The following is a 20,880-nucleotide window of genomic DNA, read 5'->3' on the forward strand; positions in this document are numbered from 1 at the left end:
AGTAAAAAGCTATTCAACTGGGTTTTGTCACGGCATTATATATCTTCCCGTTCCTGCAAGATATCACAGAACGATACTTTGTGGAACTTGCATTGCTGGAACAGATCGATGGACTCATATTTAACCATAGAGCTACCATGACATGGTAGGGGTCCATAGAATCAGAAGGGAAGCAGCCATAACGATGGTTATGCCTAAGGCGTGTCCACGCTTTTATTGCCCGAGTATCCAGAGTTTAGAAGGTGTGTCAGAATTGAATCCAGTCACTTGATTATGCCTCCGACTCCAAGCGTAAACTGCAATTCCAATGACAGTTACTGCCAGGGTAGTTGTATGGCAGTAGCTGGGCCATCGGTCTGAGCCATGACGCAACGCACCATTGCCATTTTCCATTAGAAGAAGTGCGGTGGCTATGTCGGAGAAACTTAGGGCAGGAACAACATGGTCGCATTTTCCTAGTCGCCTATATATGGATTGCTCGTGTTGAAGGAACTCAATATTCGCTTCAACTTCATCGTCGCTGCTTGTGCTCCATCTGAGAGGTAGCTTGATGGCAGTTTGCTGTCGACGGACGACCAAGCCGGTTCTCCCAATGCCGAGGATTTGCTCCTGGGGAAACGAACCTACGGTATCGACATTGTAGGAGAATGCCATTGAATTGCCTGCTACTAACTGTGTTTGGGAAATGTAATCAGTATTCAAAGAAGAATGGATTGATGACTGAATTGGCTGAGATACCATCTCCAGTTAAGCAAGGGGTTGACAACTATTATATGCCTATCGTTGATCATTGGTGCCTAAGCTCGAGGCTGCAGCTCGACTAGGTGTGATAATATTTTAGTCTACCTCGGCACTAATGAATGTATTTATCGTACAAGATGTGACTGAGTTTAGTCTCGGCCTCGTCTATAGTGACAGGAAGGACAGCCTTACGGCTCCAGGACTCCTTTCTTCAAGGTTGTGCTCGGCCGCAGCGTGGGCATCCTCACCACATCTGTTCGCGTCTGGCGAAGACGAACAGTCCCCTGCCGCAATAACTCCCCAAAAGTTCCCGGTTGCGCCTCCTTGCCCTCGTGCTCTGGCTGATCGAGTAGGCCGCCCAGATAAACGGAGCGCGCCAAGCCAGGCGCATGCGCGACTTTCCACATACTGGCACTGGCGAGAAGCTCCCAAATCAACTTCTCCGCCTCCTTGTATTTCTCCGATGACTGGTCGACCGTTGGTCCTGAGTGTGGAAGCTGTAATGCGTCGAATGCGCGTTCGCCAAATCCCACAAAGCTCGTGACATACTCTCCACGCCAATCTTCCTCCAGACAGCTGAAGGCGAAAATGTGGTTCTGCCAGTAATCTACGCCCGAGAACCCTTCGCCGGCTTCTTCCAAGCAGAAAAGACGTGTCCAGCAGACGATCTGAGTAATATACTCGAGTACCTGAGCGGGATCAATCCAGTCAGGGTCGAATTCCGCGGTCTCACCCTCGAACATCATGGGCAGTATAGGTGCAATCAAGGGGTCCTCCGAGCATCCTTTGATATTCTTCTTGTTCCCCCAGACATGCGTGAAGAGGCGGTGCCTGGGGACGGGCCATTAGTTGTTGTGATTTGACTGACTGTTTGAGGAGACACACTAACCATTGGTAGATGAAAGGGTCATTCTTGCGTGCCGCCACAAAATGGTTCCCTCCAACAAGCCCGTAGATGATTGGGATAGCCACCCGGTATGGGGAGTCTGGGTCCTCCAGCTCATCCCAGCAGACCCGATCAAGATGTCGAATCAGTATGTTTCCAACATCCATCCATGCGCCACCGTGTTCATATAAGCAGGCGGAGCGTGTCAGGTCCGCTCCATGCTGGCCGAGAAACGGTCCATCCATCGTGCGGTCCACAAACGCTGGTGGTAGGAGGCTGTCTGGAACATAGCAAAGAGTGTTGTTTGGGGAGCCAGGCACGTTGTCCAGTACGCGAACTGTCCACCCCGGCCCAAGAATACGGACCCAGTCAATGACATTTTTCTGGCACCACTTGGGCATATTCTCGACCCCCGCATGCCAATAGGCCCAGACATTCTTCTCTGATGTTACTGGTTGATACTCTTGAAAAGTAGCCAGTATTTCTCCATCTGTCCGCTCATCCGTCACTTCGACGGGTGTCAGCTTGTCACGATATGCTGCTGGAATGGAAAAGTCCATGGTGATTTGCTAGGTTGCAAGGAAACGAGAACGCGTAAAAGAAAAGAACAGTGTCAAACATGTTTACGGCTCATATCGAGATTTTATGTCGACAGTTGACCGCTACATCTTGAGAATGGATAATGTATCCACAAGACGATCGGGCGCAAACCGCCCCAAGTGATATGTTAGACGACACCGCCAATGGGATCAGATATAAGGGTACCAGATGCAACTGTGTCAGAAATTAGTATAATCATGTCAAGGTCGTTCTGACCCTTTTTTACCCCACCTCGCTCATTATCAGTTACCTAAACATGGCCGGCCAATACTGTGGGTCGCCTAATATTATGCAGGGTTTCTGGGCAGACATGGAGGAGACACTGACTGATCTGATGCTCTCACTGGGTCTGAACTTCGGTGGCATTCGCAACATCCGAGGTTTCGCGAGGCCACTCTTACCTGCTGCTATCTGTTCGTAGATTCGTTTTAATACCCGGTCCTACTGCATATAAATAAGGTCATACTGTTATTGATAAGTCTCAGTGCCTAGAGGATCGTGGGATAGTCTCTCCTAGACATATAACTTCAGTTAAATCTCTCTAGATAGCACCGACACGCTTTCGTGATGAGAGTTACTTCTTTGGTCTAGAGCCCAACCGGATCTGTTATTGTATCCAGTGTCGCAGTGTAAATCTGGATTTAACATGTTTGATAACGCGCGGGGTGCTGTAGTTGCTATGGTAGGTCATTTAATCGTTTTGATAGTAGCAGAGAGACAAGTTATGTAGTAGATAGTAGCTTGTCTCCTGTGCCGTCTGGCCTGCATGTTATACGTCCCAGTGGAGGAAATGCCAAATCAAAAGGCAGAAACAAATCTATTCCAGCTATGCTCAGTCCCTCGCGCGATTCAACCTCCCAGAAACCTGCACACAAAACAAAAAGGAGCCAAAGGAACCAGCGACATAAAAGATTATTCACGCTGTTTCACTGTGAATCGTCTCCTGCATAAAATTGACAAGGTCATCATCCGAAAACACAATGGTGGCATCCTCCGTTATACCCGGAATACCAGGCATTTCATCCAAGATCAGCTCGAGCGGTATACTCAAGGGGGCATGCCGAACCCTTCCACTTGCATACTCCACGCTGACCTCGTGTGTACATTCCGCAAAGCCATCCCTGTGCTCCCAGCACTCGAACACGATCTCGTCGGCAGAGAAGGCAACTACCAGGACTAAATGGGTGAAGCCGGAGGTATTTTCCAGCCATAGACATGCATCGACTCGCAGCGCATCAAGGGAAGCCGTATCCCCGAATTCCAAGACAAGGGACGGGTAGCTATCGGGTCTTCTGTTTGCAAGTGGGATATAGGCCTGTTCTGCTTCGAGCTGCAGTCCATTGCGCATCGTGTATATCGTCGGGCCCACGTGAGAGAGTATATCAGCAGTGAGCCCCTGATGCTGTTGATATTTACGAATGTAGAACCTGTGGTGCATGGCTTCACTGACTCGCTTGCATAGTGGCGATTTGAATTTGATGACGAGGGTATTGTGAGCGGGGAAGACTCGCACTAGGAACGTACGAGGGCAATTACACGCTCGCCATTTTTCGAAGTCGAGCAGGTCGGCGTCGGACACCTGTGTGAATGCTATGTATTGTTCGCCGCCAGTCAGAAAGGAGCCCAAGTACTCGTTGATGAGTTCTATGACTGCTCGAAGGCTAGTGTAGACTTCCAACACCACATCGTCGCTTGGATAGATATCCAAGGGATGCCTCTGGGATGTTGAGTTAGTCATCGTCCTGGCTCTTATATGTTCCAAACGCTCTGACAAAAAAAGGTGAATGCACTTTGTTTGGTGTCCTGTAGTAGTCTACCGTTAATATGGCCTGGACGCAGTATGCCAACGGAGGGAAATGAATTTTTTGTCTGGGGGACTTCAGTGGAGGGGGAATATTGGTAGCGACGAGACGTATTCATCATGACGAGCACGATAGCAGCCGCGTGATGGTTTGAGGACTGCCTCCAGCCCATGGCATGCCTGCTACTCTTGCGCAGCCCATGACTTCAGAAACAAGGACACAGTTGCCAATATTACGTGGTTCCGTCGCAATCGAGGTGCAGAGTTCTACATAGTTCTACTATTGAGACAACGGCAGGTGCAATCAAACGACCCTGACCTTGCTTTCGAAGAACGGAGAAAGCGATAGAATCATTATTTCAAGCATTATTTCTTCTACGGATTCAGACAATATAAGCAAAATGGGCCAAAACACGCAACCGTTAGAAATATGCTTCCGTTGGAAACGTTCATTAAAAGAGAGGATATCTTGCGTCATGAGCATGTTTGCATTGCAGGGATCAATTGGTCACATCCATCAGGTTCGCAGCACTTGGTGCTCGCAGGTCCAGAACCGTCCGAACATGATCATACCCGATGTCTTGGTCCTGCTCGCGCGCCAGAAGATGCGCCGTCTTCAGCACGTTCTTGATCTGCCGGCCGTTGAGCTTCACCTGGGCAAGATAGTCCAGCTGCTCCGATGAGAATCTCCCATTCCCGCCCAGGAATTGTGCCCAGATCTGGCGCCGTGAATTGACGTCGAGGTCAGGGTACCGAACCGACACATGGATACGCGACTCAAAAGCCGGATCGATGCTTTCCGCACGATTGGTCGTGAGGAACAAAATACCCTACCCAGGCAATCAGCTTGACTGTTCATACGTTGGATGGAGTACATCAGGCCACTTACCTCATAATATTCCAACAGTCGCAAAAAGATCGAAACCAACTCATTTCGCTCCAGATCCGTCGAATTGCGCGCCTCCATAAACACATCCGCCTCGTCCAGCAGAAGGACCGCGCCCCACTTAGGGACCATGCGAAGGATATCTTTCAATGCCTTCTCGACATTCCCAGCGGATGTGCCGAGGTCGCCCGCACTCAAGACGTACAGAGGAACCCGCATGACCTCGGCCACACTCTCGGCCGTGAGCGTCTTTCCTACTCCAGGAGGACCACTCAGCTGGAGAATGACACCCCGACCCTTGCCCTGCACTACGTCGTCAAAGGTATCCATCTGCTTCGACTGAGCCTTTGCGATAGCCAGAATCAGACCTTTCAGCCGCTGCTGCTCTGCCGGAAGGACCAACGAGTCGAAGGCCTGTGAGTCCCAGACAATATCCCTTACCCCTTCGAGATAGAATTCGAGCCACTTTTTATCCTTCAGTGAGTACCCACGCAGCATGGGAGTCGCCAGAAGCCGGTTCCCATCTTTGAGTGTTTTGATGCAGCCATCAACTCTGATCGAGTCGTTGGGGTTGAAGGTATTGTACGCCTCGCCGTCAATAATGATCCGACTCTTGACGTTGAGCTGGATGTCTCGTCCCATGAACTTGGTGAACCCCGGTCCTTCGTACTGCTTGTAGTGATATCCGCTGTATTCCTCCCACGCCTTCCCCCGGACAGTGAGATTCTCCCGCACGCCGTCTGCATTCGGGTGAAATTTCAGGGGGAAGACAGGTAGGGCAGCAATTGGCAGTGTCCCTTGGAACGGGCGGATGCATTGGCCTTCCTTTCTATATCCAAAGCCATTCCCGTCATAGTCAACGTACTTGGAGGACAGAACGAATAGCCCATTACAATCCATCGAGCTCGACATCAACTGGAAGACACGCTCGTGGTCGTCACAGACAGAATAAACATGGACTCCCGGTTCAAAGATTGCCCAAAGTAAATCGTGAGTGACCACACCATGGAGGACGAGGTCCTTCTTGCGGGTAATGGTCTCACGAAGCTCTTCCTCCAGAATTCGGTAGAGAAGGTCGACCACAGACTTTGTCGCCAAGTCTTCGACTTCATCCCGTGCCTTCGAGAATTCCTCCCACCGGTGGACAAATGGCATGAAGGGCGTCTGGAACTCCACCCGTTTCAGCGTCATGGTCAGGCCAGGGTAACCCTTGAAGACTTTCTCCAGGAATTTCTTGAGCAGGTCATTCTGAACGACAATGGAGTGAATTTGGAGGGGTTTACGGCCGTCATAGCACTTGATATTCCGCACCAGGAGTGCGTACTGACCAGATTCTGTATTCTCGGCCGGGACGGTGAGGTCGTCAGGGTACTCCTTCGTCCACGTTGTGCGACCCTTTTTGTCCGGCTTCGTCTCGTAGAGGTTACGGACCTCGCAGATGGACCCAGCCGGGGCGTAGTGTACGGGCTCCGAGTTCTGGTCTTGGTGGGTGTTAGTCTCGCTCTCCTCGTGTTGTTGAAGACTTACTAACCTGAGGTCGTCGGAGTCTCTCCCTCGCCTGCATACTCTTCTGAGGACGACGACATTTCGCTATCGCTATCGCTGGATTCTGGGTCTGTCTCGTACAACATGTACATTTGGCTGAGAATGTTCCCAGGGCAAATCAGTCCGGTATTGTCAAGTGCTGGATAAACGTGCTCTCTGGGATAACCATGGTGAAAGAGCAGGACACCTGGCACTTAAGTACACAATTCGAAGCAAACAGCACGACCTCAGCTGGTGTGTCAGACATCCCTGCTCCTGTTGTACGATGCCTGAGTCATGGTGTCGGTAACAGGCAGGAGCTGTCTGCCTAGCTGTCTAGTTGCCTGGACGGTGGACAAATCAGAGGCCAAGCGTTCTGCCGGTCGCCTATATGGGCCTTAATGAGTCAGATGCTGCTGGCCTTCCACTAATCAAAACCTATCTACCGAAGGAAGCAGCCTAGAGTGAGGAGAGATGTGCACGGAGCTGTCTTGAGGCTCTCCCAATAAGCAGCCATTGGACGATACGATCACGTGTTATCGCCGGACCCTACCTAACTGATCCAGTGGAGAAGCTTCCCCACTACGATCGGGTCTCTCCGATATTAAATGTCTTATCTTGGTGGGAAAGCGTTGGGGGGACGTTGCTTGTCCAAGAATTTTCCGGTCATCTTAAGGACGGGTCACTATGGCCGTTTGCACCGGAAGTGCAGATCGCCAGCCATCTTCAACACCCTGTGGCACAATGGCCTGATTTCATGCGTAATAGAGCAAACGCTGGAGGTTGCTCTACCCAGCGTCATGAAGTAGATTGGCGTATTTCTCCTACCATCCTGCTCCCAGAGCCGAGCATCATGCTTGACATGTACTATGCCATCGTGGCGCAGTTATATCATTGACCTGTTCTGTTCATTTCTTTTACCACATCTACCAATAATTAATCCAAATTATTACTCAATGGAATACCCCATGAGCGATAACCAGCCCTGTCTTGAGTTACGAGCCAAGATAAAGCCACACCTACCATAGACCAACCAGCCATCTCACCGTTGGCCCTCAAAATGCCGATACACCGCAACAAAAGCCTCCAGCCAGGCGATCTCCCTCTCATCGTGAGCCTCATACCGCCTCGCCAAACCATCCATGGCATAATTCAACGCATCCTCCGGACCCCTGGGAACAAAGTACCACGACGGCCCACCCTCCTGCATAGCTATACGCGGCAACCGACCCCCATCCTCACCATCATACACAAACCGCAGCCCCTCCACGACAACCCTGACCGAAACACCCAGCTCGCCCAAGTCCTCCGTCTCCCTCATCAACACCACCGAATCCACCCCGTCGCCACCCAACCCATGATCCACCCCCAAGGCCTCCAATCCCCGCAAAACAACCCCTACGCCCGATCAAACGGCACCAACGGGAAATGACCGTACATAAACCACGACATGCCGGCCAACATATCCCGCCGCAGCAAGGACTGCCTCGCAACCCGCCTTTCGGCGCCCCTGAGCCGCTGCACAATATGCGGGATATTCTTCCGCGGCGTCTGGCTGGGGTCGATCATTTTCTTTAAGACATCGGGATTGGCCTCGAGCAAGTCCGCTGCCGTGCGCAGCTGGCGAGCTTTCCGCATATTGACCTTCTGCTGTGCGGATTGAATGGTATTCCACACGGCTGTTACCCCGGCGATGCTACCTTTCTCCCATACGGCGGGGAGCGGAGCATAGCGACTCAGGACCTCCGCCTTCCAGGGCTCGAGATATAGTTCGTCGATGATCCGGTGGTGCATGTAATTGGTGATTTCCTTGTAGTCTGACGGGAAGGCCTGGGCATTTAGGGCCAGCGGCGACGTCAGCGGTGCGGCGGTGAGGCTGTAGGCTGTGCAGATCGTGCGGTACAGGTCTGCGGATGTGCGGACTTCGTCGAGGATCTTGGTCTCGTGGTGGAAGAGGCGGCCCAGCGTTGGGTGCGTGAGGATGTCGGTGTTGATGTGGGCGTTGTTGTGGCAGATAAGACGCAGGATGTCCCACATCCGGATGTCATTGAGGATTTGGTGGGCCAGTTCCCTGGGGAGGGTGTTGAGGGAGGCGACGACTTTGTGGAGGGGGATTTTGGGCGCCATTTTTCGTGGATGTATGGGCTTAAGTCGTAGTGATTCTTTTCTGGTGGCATGGGCATTGGGGGAGGCTGCGGTGGGTAGATATATGTCATGGATACGTGCTAGCAGATACGTTAGCCCTACTAATGGGGCCAAAAAGCTGAGTGACTCATGAGCGAGGCCCCACATCGCCTGTTCTCGGTCTCAGCCTCAGGGCCCTACTAGTAGTATATAGTCCACGCGATGTCCCGAACCCTTTCCCAACCATCACGCATATATACCCGACTACAAGATGCTCCAAACAGAAGAGCAACAAGACTACGCCCAATTCATCCAGACCCAGTCCCCATCCACAATCGCAGCATGTCTCCGCCGCGACCAGATCCTCTGCCAGGAGAAGCATCTCCCCAGCCCGCTCGCCATGCACCTCCCAACACATCCCTGTGAGCTCCTGGACGCCGTGTCCAAACACCTCATCCCCGACACCACCATCCCCGCGCCACTCCGCATACTGCAATGCCAGGGGATCATCAGCGGCATCAAAGCTCCGTAAACCAAATGAGTAGTACAACAACCTGGACGTCGGCCACCAGCGAAAAAGGCACGGGGATAATCCCCAGAACGCAGGATTTCCAATCCGCGCTGCGCGTGCTCGAATACCTCCAAAAGCACCCATCCATCTCGCAGCTCAGCAGCAGCAGCCCGTTCACAGACGTGATATCCTCCGTGAAAACGCAACTGGCATTCGAAGACGGGCTGCGCGCCGTGACCCACCTGCACACGGCCCACAAAGACAGCCGCGCGAACACGCAAGCCAGCTACAAGGCCCGCCGCCGCAAGCGCAATTGCTACATGTGCCATTTCGAGATCCGGGCGGGCGAGGCGCACGATACGTACCCGTCGCTGTGTCGCCCCTGCGGCTCCTTCAACCTCGCCTCGTCGGCCATCTCGCAGCCACCGAATCTGCGTCTGAGGGGCAAGACGGCCCTCGTCACCGGCGGCCGAATCAACCTCGCTATGAAACCGCCCTGCGGCTGCTGCGCTGTGGTGCGACCGTCATCGTGTCCTCGCGGTATCCGCGCGACGCGGTCGTACGGTATGCGAGGGAGGGCGATTTTGGCGCCTTTTCGTCCCGCCTGAGAGTTGTGGGCGCGGATTTCCGCACGGCGAGAGATGCGTTTCGGCTTGTGGAGGTGGTGAAGAGGTTACTGGATGATTGGGAGGGGGATGGGAGGGGGGCTACACTGGATATTCTGATTAACAATGCGGCGCAGACGTTGACGGATCCGGTGCGGTCTGAGACGAAGGCCATTATGCGGGAGGAGCAGTTGGAGCAGGAGGAGGCTGGGGGGCACCATGGGCTGATTGCGGATTATGGGGAGCGGTATGTGCCCAAGCTTCGGGGTGGAGCGCACAGTGCGTGGGGCGGCATTGAGGATCGTGTGCGGTTACAGATTGCAGGTAGCGCGGAGTCAGAGTCGGTGGAAGATTCTGGAATCGTGCAGAAGGGCTTGGGTCCGGATGGAACGGGCGAGGATGAGTCAAGGTCGTCGTGGGTCCAGCGTCTGGACCAGATCCCGTACGAGGATGTGATCAGCGCGCAGGCGGTTAATGCGTTCGTGCCGCTGATCCTATGTCGCGAGCTCTTGCCCCGGATGGGCGCCACTGAGAAGTCGTCTCGCCCCTTGGGATACATCGTCAATGTGTCCTCGCGGGAGGGCATCCTGGAGACCAGGAACAGGTCTGCGAGCAAAGCCGGTCACCATGTGCACACGAATATGTCCAAGGCGGCGCTGAATATGATCACGGAGACGGAGAGCGAGTCGGCGTGGAAGCGGCATGTCGCCATGAATACGGTAGATCCTGGTTATATGAGTGCTGCACCCGAGTGTCAGCATGCAGACGGCTGTCCGATTGGGTTTGAAGATGGTGCTGCCAGGGTTCTGTGGCCGATTGCTATCGGAGAACGCGAGCATCGGGTGATCCGCGGACGGTTCATGAAGCATTTCGGACACCATGATGCTGTTATATCGCGAGGAGTATAGTATATTCATTACAGTTATCAAGCTAAAACATGGGGTGTATAAAACCAAGTCGTTCGTATATCATCATATACCATGGCAAGAACGTGCGCATCTCGCTTCATGCCCTATCCATCCTTTTCTCCCTCACCCAGAAATGCCGTAGCACGAACAGCATGATCAACATGCAGACATCCAGCGCCAAATTCCAATTATATCCAATCAAATACCTGGGCGCATCCACCGTCTTCCAGACGCTGTGATCGTAAGTCAGCGGAGGCATCCACTACACGCACGGGCTAGAATCACTTACAAAAGTGGAATCCACGCGCCAAAGGTATTCCCAATAGTATTCATGGCACTAATGACCAAGGCCCGTTCCTCCGCACTGCGTGCACAGATCTCGTTCGCCCAGGCGTAGATGATGGCCGCAATGCCGTCCGCCGTGCCGGACAGAAAGAATGCGAAGAATTTCAGCCCGACCGGGACGTTCCAGATGGCAAGCACCAGACAGGCGAAGATGTTGAGCAGCGCAGTGATAGCGATTAACGAGACCTTGGCATCGTAGATATCCGAGATCACGCCGCACACAATCGAGGCAACGATAGTGACGGCTGGCGACACGGTAGTGATGGTGTTGATGGATTCGACGGAGTAATTCTCTTCTTTGAGCCAGAGGGACAGGCCGCTATTAGAGGAGACCCCGTCTGCCTGGGAGAAGAAGAAGGCGAAGCCGACGAGGACCCAAATACGCCACCCTTTCAGGATGGTGATGATTCTGGGCATAGTAAATGGTTGACGGGGCTCGCGGTGTTCGGCAGCCATGCGTTCTTGTGCTAGACGAATCTCATCCGGCGTGAGGTAGCGGGAGTTGCATCGGTCTGGGGTACTCGGAAGTAGGCATAGACCGAGAAACGCAATGGGGATAGTACAGGCAAAGCCTGTGGATCTCTGTTAGAGGGTACATCTGTGAATTGTAGGGGCGACGCGGCTTACAGATGATGTATAGCCATCTCCACCCTTCGATCCCATATCGGCCATCCAGTCGTGCATAGGCACCGGCTTGGATATACCCTGAGCTCATACTGCCCACCTGGCTCGCGATGAAAAAGATCGCTCCCCGACGCGCCAGCTCCGACCTCTTATACCAACTGCCCAGATACCATTGAACAGCAGGGAAAAAGAAGCCACCAAGGGCTCCGACAAAGAAACGAAGCGCGTAAAGCTGGGTGACGGTGCTGGCCTTGTACTGCGCCAGGGTAAACACGCCCCAAAATAAATCTGCCGCCGGGAGGAAATAGTTCACCGGACAGCGGGTCATCTAAGCCGTCCTGTTAGCATGTTGGTACCCACTCGTCGCCAATACGCAACTAACCGCCAATGTCAGGGGAATCTGCATCGTGATGAATCCAACCCTGCATGACCAGTTAGGAACCTTCACCCCCTGCATGCCACCTAACAGCGAGCTTACATATACACCGTGTTGAGATAATTGAGTTGATTCCCATACAACTTTAGATCCTCTTTCATCCCGCTCACATAGGCAGTGCTCGTCGCTGACGAATCTAACACCTTCGCCCAATGGGCCAGAAAGAGGAAGACGATGATCAAGCCGTCCAATTTGAGGATCAGACGGCGCTCGGCGGGAGTATCTGTCGGCGCAAACCATTGATACCATTTTTGTCGCTCTGTCGTGGGCTGCGGAGGCGGTTCTGAGCCCTCTTTTGACTTGCATCTTTCGACATCCGACGTCTCTGGCGGAGAATCGGCGGGGGGGGCTGCCTTTTCAATCGGATACGACATGGCGCATATACGATCTGGCCAAGTCCTGGTTACAGATAGCAAGCACGTTCCTCACTTTTCTGCATGCCGGTGCAGGTGGTTGTGGTTCGGAATCCTGGGGGACTACTTTCTTTTCGATCGTGGAAGCACGCCATCGCTCGCGTTTGTGGCGAGAACCAGTCGGGACCGAACTAATTGACCAGCGGGGATTAGCGTTCGGTTAAAAGATGATGCTTGTTTAGTGGACGCAAGGAGCTGGTCTATCTTGCCGTCGTTATCGATTAGCATCTGCAGCCTCGCCAAGCTGAAGTCGGACAGCGTACTGTTACGTTCGCGAATGAAAACAACAGCACTAATAACTCCCCTGTAATACTAATAAGTCAAGATCCTATCGACACGGTTACGTGTATATGTAATCAAGACAGTAGTGGATGGCCTGGTGTTGTTGCGAGGAGCGTTCCCCACACTGGGGCTTCCGCAATATATGTTTCTCTGGACGCCCACCTGGCCGATGTATAAACACCTCTTGCCCAATGCATTCCAATTAACGTATGCAATCTCAATAGTATTCTACCCTTCTCGCCAAAGGTAGCACCGAGGCCCCAATCATGTGCGTGAGCTTATCAGATTCGTCGTCGTGGAACTTTAGGGCTCGCCGCTGTCATTTGTCCCCACTATTTCGACTCTCCACCGGGGCGAATCGCAGAATAGTATAGGTACTAATAGACCGTGTCGTACCCCAAACCTTCTCACTGTCAGTCTCATGGAGCCTCAGCCAAAGAAAATCTACCGCCGGAACCCTCGACGGCTAAGGTTAAACAACAAACTACCACTACTTGCAGTAAAACAAGATCAAGGAATGAGATGGGACCGTACTGCGAATTGGACATAGTAAAGACAAACGAACTGGAAAGTTCCGGCAAACATATCTCATGCGGCACATATGCATTCCACGCCCCGACACTTTTGTGATTCATGAGCAAGAGAAAAAGAAAAAGAAAACACGATCATGAGGGTCAAGCCCAGGATATATCCACGTAAACCAACGCCATTCAACGCCACTGCCAAAGCGATAATCATCGTCACAAAATACACTCCACCAGAAAGTGGACAAAGGGCGACCGTCAAAGAGCGACTCAGAAGCGCGACGAGCCATCTTCCGTATCTAGATCATGACCAGCACCCATTAGCCCACTCACAATTGAACCAAGCCTATAGAGGAACAGCAGGCGACGTACAAACCGCAGATTCGAGATCCCTCGGCGGGGGTGCCTTCGTGCGCGACTCTTGTCGAAGACCCCCTAGGTTTTTCAACCGCACCGACCGCATATAGAGCTCCTGGTCACGAGAATAATTGTATCGATGCGCAGAATAGTCGGTGGGATGGATTTGTTTCCACATGGCGGCGCCCAGCGAGACAGCGGCGAGACAGGCGACAATGACGATAACGATGATGGCCGCGGTTGGGATACCCATGGTGGCCGGATGTGTCGGAGATGGACCGTCGAGGTCGTGTCACAGAGTAAAGATGTCCTTGATGGGGGTGACTGAAGGTGAATGGTGCTGTCAGCACATAATTTCGTTGTCGGTATGTACAGTGACTCGTTAAATGGGTCGATGAGGTTTCGCGACGGGGATACGGATACAAGCAGAGGTTCCAGTCCAGCCAAACGCTCGACTGCCGTCAGCCGGACCGCGAGTTTAAGTAGTAGTAGTGGGCAACTGATTGGTATCACCGACTTATGCAAGCCTCCCAATGCCAACTCTTTCGATGCCTGGGGAGGGCCGGTTTCTATCACGATTGGTTGGTCTCTGCAACTTCCGCATCCGAGTGGAGTGACGATGGTGAATCTGATTGGAGAGATATTGTTCTTTTCTTGGTTTTACAAGTATTTATAGCCATTGATAGCCTTTGACCTGACCCTGTCTCCATTTTTTTTTTTTTCTTTTTTTTCCCGCGTTAGGGCATCTTGTCACGCTTACCCTAGAAAGTTGAAACTCCGCGGACAGACCCAATGGTTCATCCTCGCCGAGGTTCCTGGCCGACCAAAAACACAATCCAACAACGGTCTCGATCCACTACAGAAAAGGTACCAGGCGACGGGACACGCGGGCTCCGTCGACGGATCCGCCGTCTCCGAGCCTAGCAAAGCTTGTTCGTCGTCTTGTCCGTTTCATTCGATGCACTCCATTAGGCAGCAAGAATGACTTCGGCGTTAGCGGCAGAAAATTCACGCCTGACGATCAGACCAGGTCCTGCGTTTGATCGACGCGAAAAACTGATTCATTCACGATCGTTGTTTCGGCGAGATATTCCTCGGCTCGACCCGTCAACTCTCGCTTACTCCGGAGTAGTACTGAGTCAAGAGCTAGTTCGCTGTTAGCTAGCTAGCACTGCCACGCAGGACCCATGTCCCAACGCTGTAGTAGACGCGCCAACGGGCGGGAAAGGTTAGAGCCTTCCTTTTTTTCCTCGGCACTGTATCTGAGCCAAGCAGAGTCGCATGGAATACCAAGAAAGGGAAATAGGCACCCTCTTTCTCCGAAATCTATCCTGTGCGAGGTCCACTTTGTGGTTGACTAGAAACTGGAGTGCACAGCATAAGCTGCGGAGAGCTATGTAACTGTACGAGAAATCCTTCCAGCAAATGTGAATGCCAAGTGGCTGTTGCTGCATTTTTTTCGGTGGTGCAACGTGGGACAGAATGCAACGTTGACAGGTATGAAATCATATGTTTCAGAAGGAGCATTGAACAGGCAGCTCTCGGGATGATTGCTTTCATAAGTAGATTCGTGTGTCCTAATACGTATTTTATGGGGAATCTACCAGTATATCTCTAAGGGAGGAGTTTTTCAGGGCGAGAAGATGGTCAAGGTTGCAGGATCCGCAACTTGAAATCGTACACAGACAACTCCCTAACCACCCACGATTCCAGCCCTAAGTCATCAAAGTCTGTGCTGCTCCACTCATTATTATCGGTATTATGACGGATCACCGATCTAACGTCGTCAGACCGCGGTATTTATAGCCTTACTGATAGACGACCCATGTTCCCGAGTCCCGACCACTACCCGGGCTACTTGCTGCTGAAGCCACTCTCTATGGATCTATAAACTACAACTACAATTATAAAGCCCTTCGATGTGGAGCCACTAAGAAGAGCTCCAATCCATACCCTAAAAATATCTTTTATCGTGGCTGGCTTATTCGTTCTTCAGAGTATTATTAATATCCAAGAAATGAGAAACAGCTTCACCAGCGATGTCAGTTAGTATAGGACATGACCATATCCAGTGCTGCCAAAATCTATCTATGTTATGAACAAAAGTAATTTACAATTAGAAACGGATAGCCCCATCTCACATCCAAAGTCACTAGATCAACTCGATCCATTAATAATAATATCGGAGATCTTCTCCGCTAGCATATCTGTAAACCATTAGCCATTGTCCCTTCCACCCTACACTTCGGATCAAAACTCACAAACTGTCGACTGAGGATGACCCGGAGGGAGGAACGGGAAAGCGCTCGCATCCACAACACGAACACCCTCAACACCATACACGCGGGCCTGATTGTCCACCACCGCCATTTCATCATCCGCAGTACCCATCTTGCAGGTACAGGCGGCGTGCCAGAGCGTCATCACATTATTCTTGATATATTCCAGGATCTGTTCGTCGGTTTGCACGCGCTTCCCGGGGTTATACTCTTCTCCGATGACAGCGGGTGCCATGGCTTCGCTCTGGAATGCTTGGCGGATCCGCTTGAACATTGCCACTGCTACTTGCTGATCGGACTTGGTATCGAGCCAGTTGGGGTTGATGATGGGGAGGTCGGATGTATCGGCCGATTTCAGAGTGACATTCCCTCGCGACGTAGGGGTGATGAGCACACCCAGCATGGAAGCGTACTGGTATCCGTCTTTGGGTTGGTCTGTCAGGAGGTTGGAGACGGCGCCCATGTAGCCTGCGCCGGAGATGTACTGCAGCAGTAATGTTAGCGAATATTGGGAGCGTAGATGCAGTCATGGACAAGATACCTCAGCCTCCGGCCAATCACTCGTAAAAGTGGCCAAGTCCTTCAGCGTTTGGCCGGTGAACTCAGTCCGCAGGCTATCCGGGATCTTCTCCCACGCCAGATAATCCGCCACCGGGTTCGTCAGAGGCCCGCTCTTCATAATGGAGGAGTTCAGGAAGTCTTTGACGAGATTTAGCAGGTTCGTCGCGATCTTAGTGAATGTATCCACCGTAACGCGGTATGACGGTGCAAAGAACGGATGATCCCACATATTCTGTCCAACGCCTGGTCGATTAACAAGTACCTCGATATTGTGTTGCTCTAGTATATCTTTTGGTCCGATGCCAGAAACCATCAAGAGCTGCGGGGATTGAAAAGCGCCTGCAGAAATAATCACTTCTTTCTTTGCACTCAGGGTAAAGATATTGCCCAGCGGGCCCTTGACCCGGACTCCTGTAGCCTTTTTGTTCTTGTCAAACAGCACCTGCTTAGCCAAAGTATTTGAATACGTAGTTAGGGAGGGCACTTTGATGGATGCGAGGAATGAGCTCTGGGAGCTGCTCCGGAGCTCGTTCTGTGGGCTGATGGTCGAAGCGCAGTACTGAGCGCCCATTAAAGACCCAAGATTGAATTCTTGGGTCTCGTTTATCCCGATAGCCTCCATTCCGCGGCTCATCCAGGTTGAAAAAGGCATCGCATAGTTTGCGTATGACACTTCGAGAGGACCGCCTTGGGACTCATATGCGGCTGCGTTGAATCCAGTCGTTGCATTCGCGAAGCGAGTCTTCGTGTTTGGTGGCGTGAAGTGTACGCTTTTCTTATAATACGGCAGGACCTGGTCGAAGGTATAGCTACTGTCATTGACAGTCGTTGCCCACTGTTCCATTGATTCGCGTGTCGGTCTGATACTGCATTAGCTCAGTCGGGCATTCTCATCGCAGAAGGGACCGACCGTTGGTAAATCATGAAGTTCATAGCGGATCTGCACAGACTCGTCAGTAAGTCTCGACAACCTTTTGGTAGAAGAGAACACATACGAGCCACCCAAGCATTTTCCGCGCGCATAATGTATGGATCTCCCATTAGCACCGGGGACCTTCTCCGCCACAAATCCCCAGTCATGGAGAGCTTTGGTGTTGGGATCCGAGCCGACAGGAAGAACGTCTGCAGCGGGAACTGCAGCTACCGATTCCAATTCATATAGTCCCCCTGCCTCTACCAGGGCCACTTTCAGTGACTTCTGCGCCAACCGGGTGGCAATGACATTTCCACCAGTACCGCCGCCGACAACAACGTAGTCAAATGACGAGTCACCAAAGCCGCGCGCATCCACCCGAGATACGTATGCATCTGACTCGGTACTTGGAACCGCGTTCGTGCCTAGGGCTAGTGACTGCAGCACGAACGATACAAGCGCAGCTCGGCGCATCTTTCCGATAATGTTAGGCAACGGGCGGTCCATCAAAGTTTTGAATGATACTTACTTTAATGTCAATTACTTAATATTGAGACGGGAAATGGCCGGTATGATTTCGCAGGGAGGACAATCAGTCGTCCCAAGCCCAAGGCGTGAGAGCCCTGATACATATAACCACCTCCAGATCATGATGAAATCCACTCCGAGATGAAGTCGGCAGCCCACAAAATGGGACATGCCCGTTAATTTCGAGAGTCTAGCTAAGAGTCAAGACCTGACATCGAGCCAGAATATTCAATCTATACAATTTGATTTGCCCGGTCTCATTTAAGGGGTATGGTTGAAACAACCGTGCCGGTCTTGTACGTATAAACTAGAGCAATACTAGCAGATAGTCCGATCTTACCAAGCCTCAAAATCAGGGCTATTGTGAAGGCGTGGAGATCGGAAATTAAACGCCAGGTCCAGGGGTTCGTTCGTCTTGGACTGGGAGCATCGGCCCGGAACATACATGCTCTGAAAGAGGAGAACCTCGTCGGTATTAGTCCGCTATCTCTAGGGTTTGTTCGTTTGGGAATGATTGTTCGATATCCGGCGAGGGCTTGCAAACAAATTGGTTCGGCAATACCCCGGAGCAGACGAAAGTATCTCTGGTTAGTGTATGTCCAAAAATAGGTAAAGGGAACAAATGTAGTTAGCTTTTAGTTTCAACATAGAACTTGAACCGAGTCAAAACCCAACTTTGAGTCGGATCCACAGTCATCGTACGGACCCACTGTTTGGTTCATGGGCTGACTCGTGGAGTAGAACAGAGATCGCTCATACTCGACTCTGCGTTCTTTTGTTCTATTCTTATTTTATTTTATTTTATTTTTGTTCCTTTGTCGATTTCTAACTTGTGAGTTAGTAGCCGAGATGCAGTCGTATGAAAAAGAGCTCTCATTTTGGTCGACACTCGGTATAAATTGTTCTATGATCTAGTATAATCGGGGTATATTCATTCGACTGAGCACTTTTCAAGACTCGTACCTACGGATACCACGGTAAGGTGTCAATCCCGAATCAATATATTGAATCGCATGATCTAGAGGGCCGCCGGTATCTACCACCTTGTGCTGGGAATGAAAAGGAAATGATAATCAATATTAAGAAAACAGGCAGTATAGTAGATTGATCAAGGAAGAAAGAGATGTCCCAAAGCTCCTAACCTCTTAATGAAGAGAGATGTAACACTTGTATCGAGCTATCTACGAGTGAGATGTATGGGGCTGAAGAAGAGGTAAGTGAAACTAAAAATATAAGATCGATTACTACCATCCCTTCATTCACGGCTGAAGCGAACGAATCAACATCTGATGCTGTACATGCGAAGCTACCCAAACCTAGGGTCTTAGAACAGCAACTCCACTCAAGAGCTGCCAGTGATGTGTTCGTTGACGTGCAGTGTATCCGGCTACACCTTTAGCTCCGACACTTTGCCCTCTCCATTGAAACGTAAGAGGATCACTACTTCATGGTCCATTAGCATATCTACAGTGAAATGTTAGTCATATGAAACGAGCCTTGTCTTCCGGAATTCATATCAGTGTCGCCCCCTGAGCGATCTGTGGTAGTCCCCGTCTGGGTCATCTCGCCTGGCAGACGGGCAACTAGGACAATGATAGGGTGTCGGTAGTGATTCCATCGCCCACAACACTACACGAGACAAGCAGCCAGCCAGACCAACTAGTCGATAGCTATCACTTCAAGAAGACCGACGTGGTATATATCTGCCTACAACATCCTTCCAGCGATGCTGGTTAGATATGCAGTAGCAGAGTTACATCGTCATCGACATCCCAGGGCTAATTGACCCAGCGCACCTACTGACAGCCCTGCGACGGCGTCGTGGAAGCTCATCTGATCCTTCGACCCGGGTTTGTGCCTACCAAGACACCACTGTACAAGCAAGTGATCCTCCGCACGATGGTCAGCATCACAGAAGCCAAGCTGTCCGCGTCCACTGTGAATGACCTCTGCCGCCAGGGCACAACTACCGCTTTGGCACTAGGAGCGCCTTATCTGCATGTCATGTCAAAACACAAATCAATATAAATTAACCCATGCGGCTTTTGCACGCCCACTACGACGCGGTTGCCGTCTCCCCCCTCATGCATGAATTAAGCAGAGCCTATGGCGACAATCGTCAACCCCATTTTGCCCAGTCCCGGACCTTCACCGACTATATCGCATACCAGCAAGCACAGAAAACAAACCCGGACTCATCTCCAAGATGTACCACTCTCCCACCCACTGAAATCACAACCCTGGCAACAGTCCTCAAAGCAGCGTGGCCCCTCGTCCTCGCTCAAAAGACTCACTCCTTCCACCATAGTGTTCGGCCAAATCGTCCATGGAACGGAACGCCCCCCCCCCTCCCCGGCATCGAAGAAATCATGGGTACCTGTGCGAACATCTCACCCGTTATTGCACACATCATGTCAACATGATATGATTGCTTTTAACAGCCTTGATAATCACCCTAATCCGTGAGAGCTGTTGTTATACAAGGCAATACATAGCTCGCTGTAATCCACGAATTCACTAATTAAGCCACCGAAAGATTACCCCTCTTCTGAAGAGGCCAGGTGTGCCTCATAGCAAGGTTAAACCACGGGCCTGTCCAGGTACAATCGTTGAAGTCATGTACATTGAGTCGAAGATGACATGTTTGGCATGACCAGGAGAATTTGCGCAAAATGTTCTCAGCACCTGGTGCTGAATCCCTAGCATTCTCCGCCATAAGTAGTTGCTTCTCATAGCAAATGTATAGGAGTGGAGTGAAGGTAATCAAGGTGATTAAATTGGTCTTAATAAGAACCATGCCGATTCGGAATAAGTGACTGTTATTTGCTTTGTTTATATTTAATTTGTCTATGATTCTCTGATAAATACGATTATATTAACGGATTCTTTCATAATACTACGCACCCCGGGTGGCACTACTCTGTTAATCCCTCCACACATTCTTCCTTGAACAACCGGGTATCTTCAGCAATAGCATATTAAAATATTTATTATCACAGTACAATTCCAGATCCTGATGACTGAAATACCCG

The 20,880-nt window shown here is 51.3% G+C and overlaps 9 protein-coding genes across 9 annotated transcripts; 1 reads left to right on the top strand and 8 right to left on the bottom strand.

Moving 5' to 3' along the window:
- Positions 1 to 213: 213 nt before the first annotated feature.
- ABOM_009018 (uncharacterized protein) lies at positions 214 to 654 on the bottom strand (the record flags this gene model as incomplete). Its single annotated transcript, XM_022536146.1, has 1 exon — positions 214 to 654. The coding sequence occupies one exon, from the start codon at positions 652 to 654 to the stop codon at positions 214 to 216; it is 441 nt and encodes a 146-aa protein (XP_022386498.1).
- A 275-nt stretch (positions 655 to 929) lies between these two features.
- Positions 930 to 2,187, bottom strand: ABOM_009019 (uncharacterized protein; the record flags this gene model as incomplete). Its single annotated transcript, XM_022536147.1, has 2 exons — positions 930 to 1,572; positions 1,631 to 2,187. The coding sequence occupies 2 exons, from the start codon at positions 2,185 to 2,187 to the stop codon at positions 930 to 932; spliced, it is 1,200 nt and encodes a 399-aa protein (XP_022386497.1).
- Positions 2,188 to 3,143: 956 nt separating this feature from the next.
- ABOM_009020 (uncharacterized protein) lies at positions 3,144 to 3,965 on the bottom strand (the record flags this gene model as incomplete). Its single annotated transcript, XM_022536148.1, has 1 exon — positions 3,144 to 3,965. The coding sequence occupies one exon, from the start codon at positions 3,963 to 3,965 to the stop codon at positions 3,144 to 3,146; it is 822 nt and encodes a 273-aa protein (XP_022386530.1).
- Positions 3,966 to 4,528: 563 nt separating this feature from the next.
- On the bottom strand, positions 4,529 to 6,545 carry ABOM_009021 (ATP-binding protein; the record flags this gene model as incomplete). The annotated part of the gene is made up of 3 exons (XM_022536149.1): positions 4,529 to 4,858; positions 4,918 to 6,472; positions 6,541 to 6,545. 3 exons carry the CDS (start codon positions 6,543 to 6,545, stop codon positions 4,529 to 4,531), a joined length of 1,890 nt encoding a protein of 629 aa, XP_022386531.1.
- A 1,291-nt stretch (positions 6,546 to 7,836) lies between these two features.
- Positions 7,837 to 8,565, bottom strand: ABOM_009022 (uncharacterized protein; the record flags this gene model as incomplete). Its single annotated transcript, XM_022536150.1, has 1 exon — positions 7,837 to 8,565. The coding sequence occupies one exon, from the start codon at positions 8,563 to 8,565 to the stop codon at positions 7,837 to 7,839; it is 729 nt and encodes a 242-aa protein (XP_022386528.1).
- Positions 8,566 to 8,833: 268 nt separating this feature from the next.
- On the top strand, positions 8,834 to 10,586 carry ABOM_009023 (uncharacterized protein; the record flags this gene model as incomplete). Its single annotated transcript, XM_022536151.1, has 3 exons — positions 8,834 to 9,090; positions 9,162 to 9,588; positions 9,816 to 10,586. The coding sequence occupies 3 exons, from the start codon at positions 8,834 to 8,836 to the stop codon at positions 10,584 to 10,586; spliced, it is 1,455 nt and encodes a 484-aa protein (XP_022386529.1).
- A 97-nt stretch (positions 10,587 to 10,683) lies between these two features.
- Positions 10,684 to 12,365, bottom strand: ABOM_009024 (putative pantothenate transporter; the record flags this gene model as incomplete). Its single annotated transcript, XM_022536152.1, has 5 exons — positions 10,684 to 10,819; positions 10,876 to 11,503; positions 11,559 to 11,883; positions 11,938 to 11,977; positions 12,034 to 12,365. The coding sequence occupies 5 exons, from the start codon at positions 12,363 to 12,365 to the stop codon at positions 10,684 to 10,686; spliced, it is 1,461 nt and encodes a 486-aa protein (XP_022386526.1).
- A 1,115-nt stretch (positions 12,366 to 13,480) lies between these two features.
- On the bottom strand, positions 13,481 to 13,820 carry ABOM_009025 (uncharacterized protein; the record flags this gene model as incomplete). Its single annotated transcript, XM_022536153.1, has 2 exons — positions 13,481 to 13,509; positions 13,583 to 13,820. 2 exons carry the CDS (start codon positions 13,818 to 13,820, stop codon positions 13,481 to 13,483), a joined length of 267 nt encoding a protein of 88 aa, XP_022386527.1.
- Positions 13,821 to 15,724: 1,904 nt separating this feature from the next.
- On the bottom strand, positions 15,725 to 17,794 carry ABOM_009026 (GMC family oxidoreductase; the record flags this gene model as incomplete). Its single annotated transcript, XM_022536154.1, has 5 exons — positions 15,725 to 15,774; positions 15,829 to 16,330; positions 16,388 to 17,267; positions 17,318 to 17,347; positions 17,403 to 17,794. 5 exons carry the CDS (start codon positions 17,792 to 17,794, stop codon positions 15,725 to 15,727), a joined length of 1,854 nt encoding a protein of 617 aa, XP_022386524.1.
- Between the last annotated feature and the right edge of the window lie 3,086 nt (positions 17,795 to 20,880).

Source organism: Aspergillus bombycis (genome assembly GCF_001792695.1).
Source record: "Aspergillus bombycis strain NRRL26010 chromosome Unknown contig00082, whole genome shotgun sequence".
Lineage (NCBI taxonomy): Eukaryota > Fungi > Ascomycota > Eurotiomycetes > Eurotiales > Aspergillaceae > Aspergillus > Aspergillus bombycis.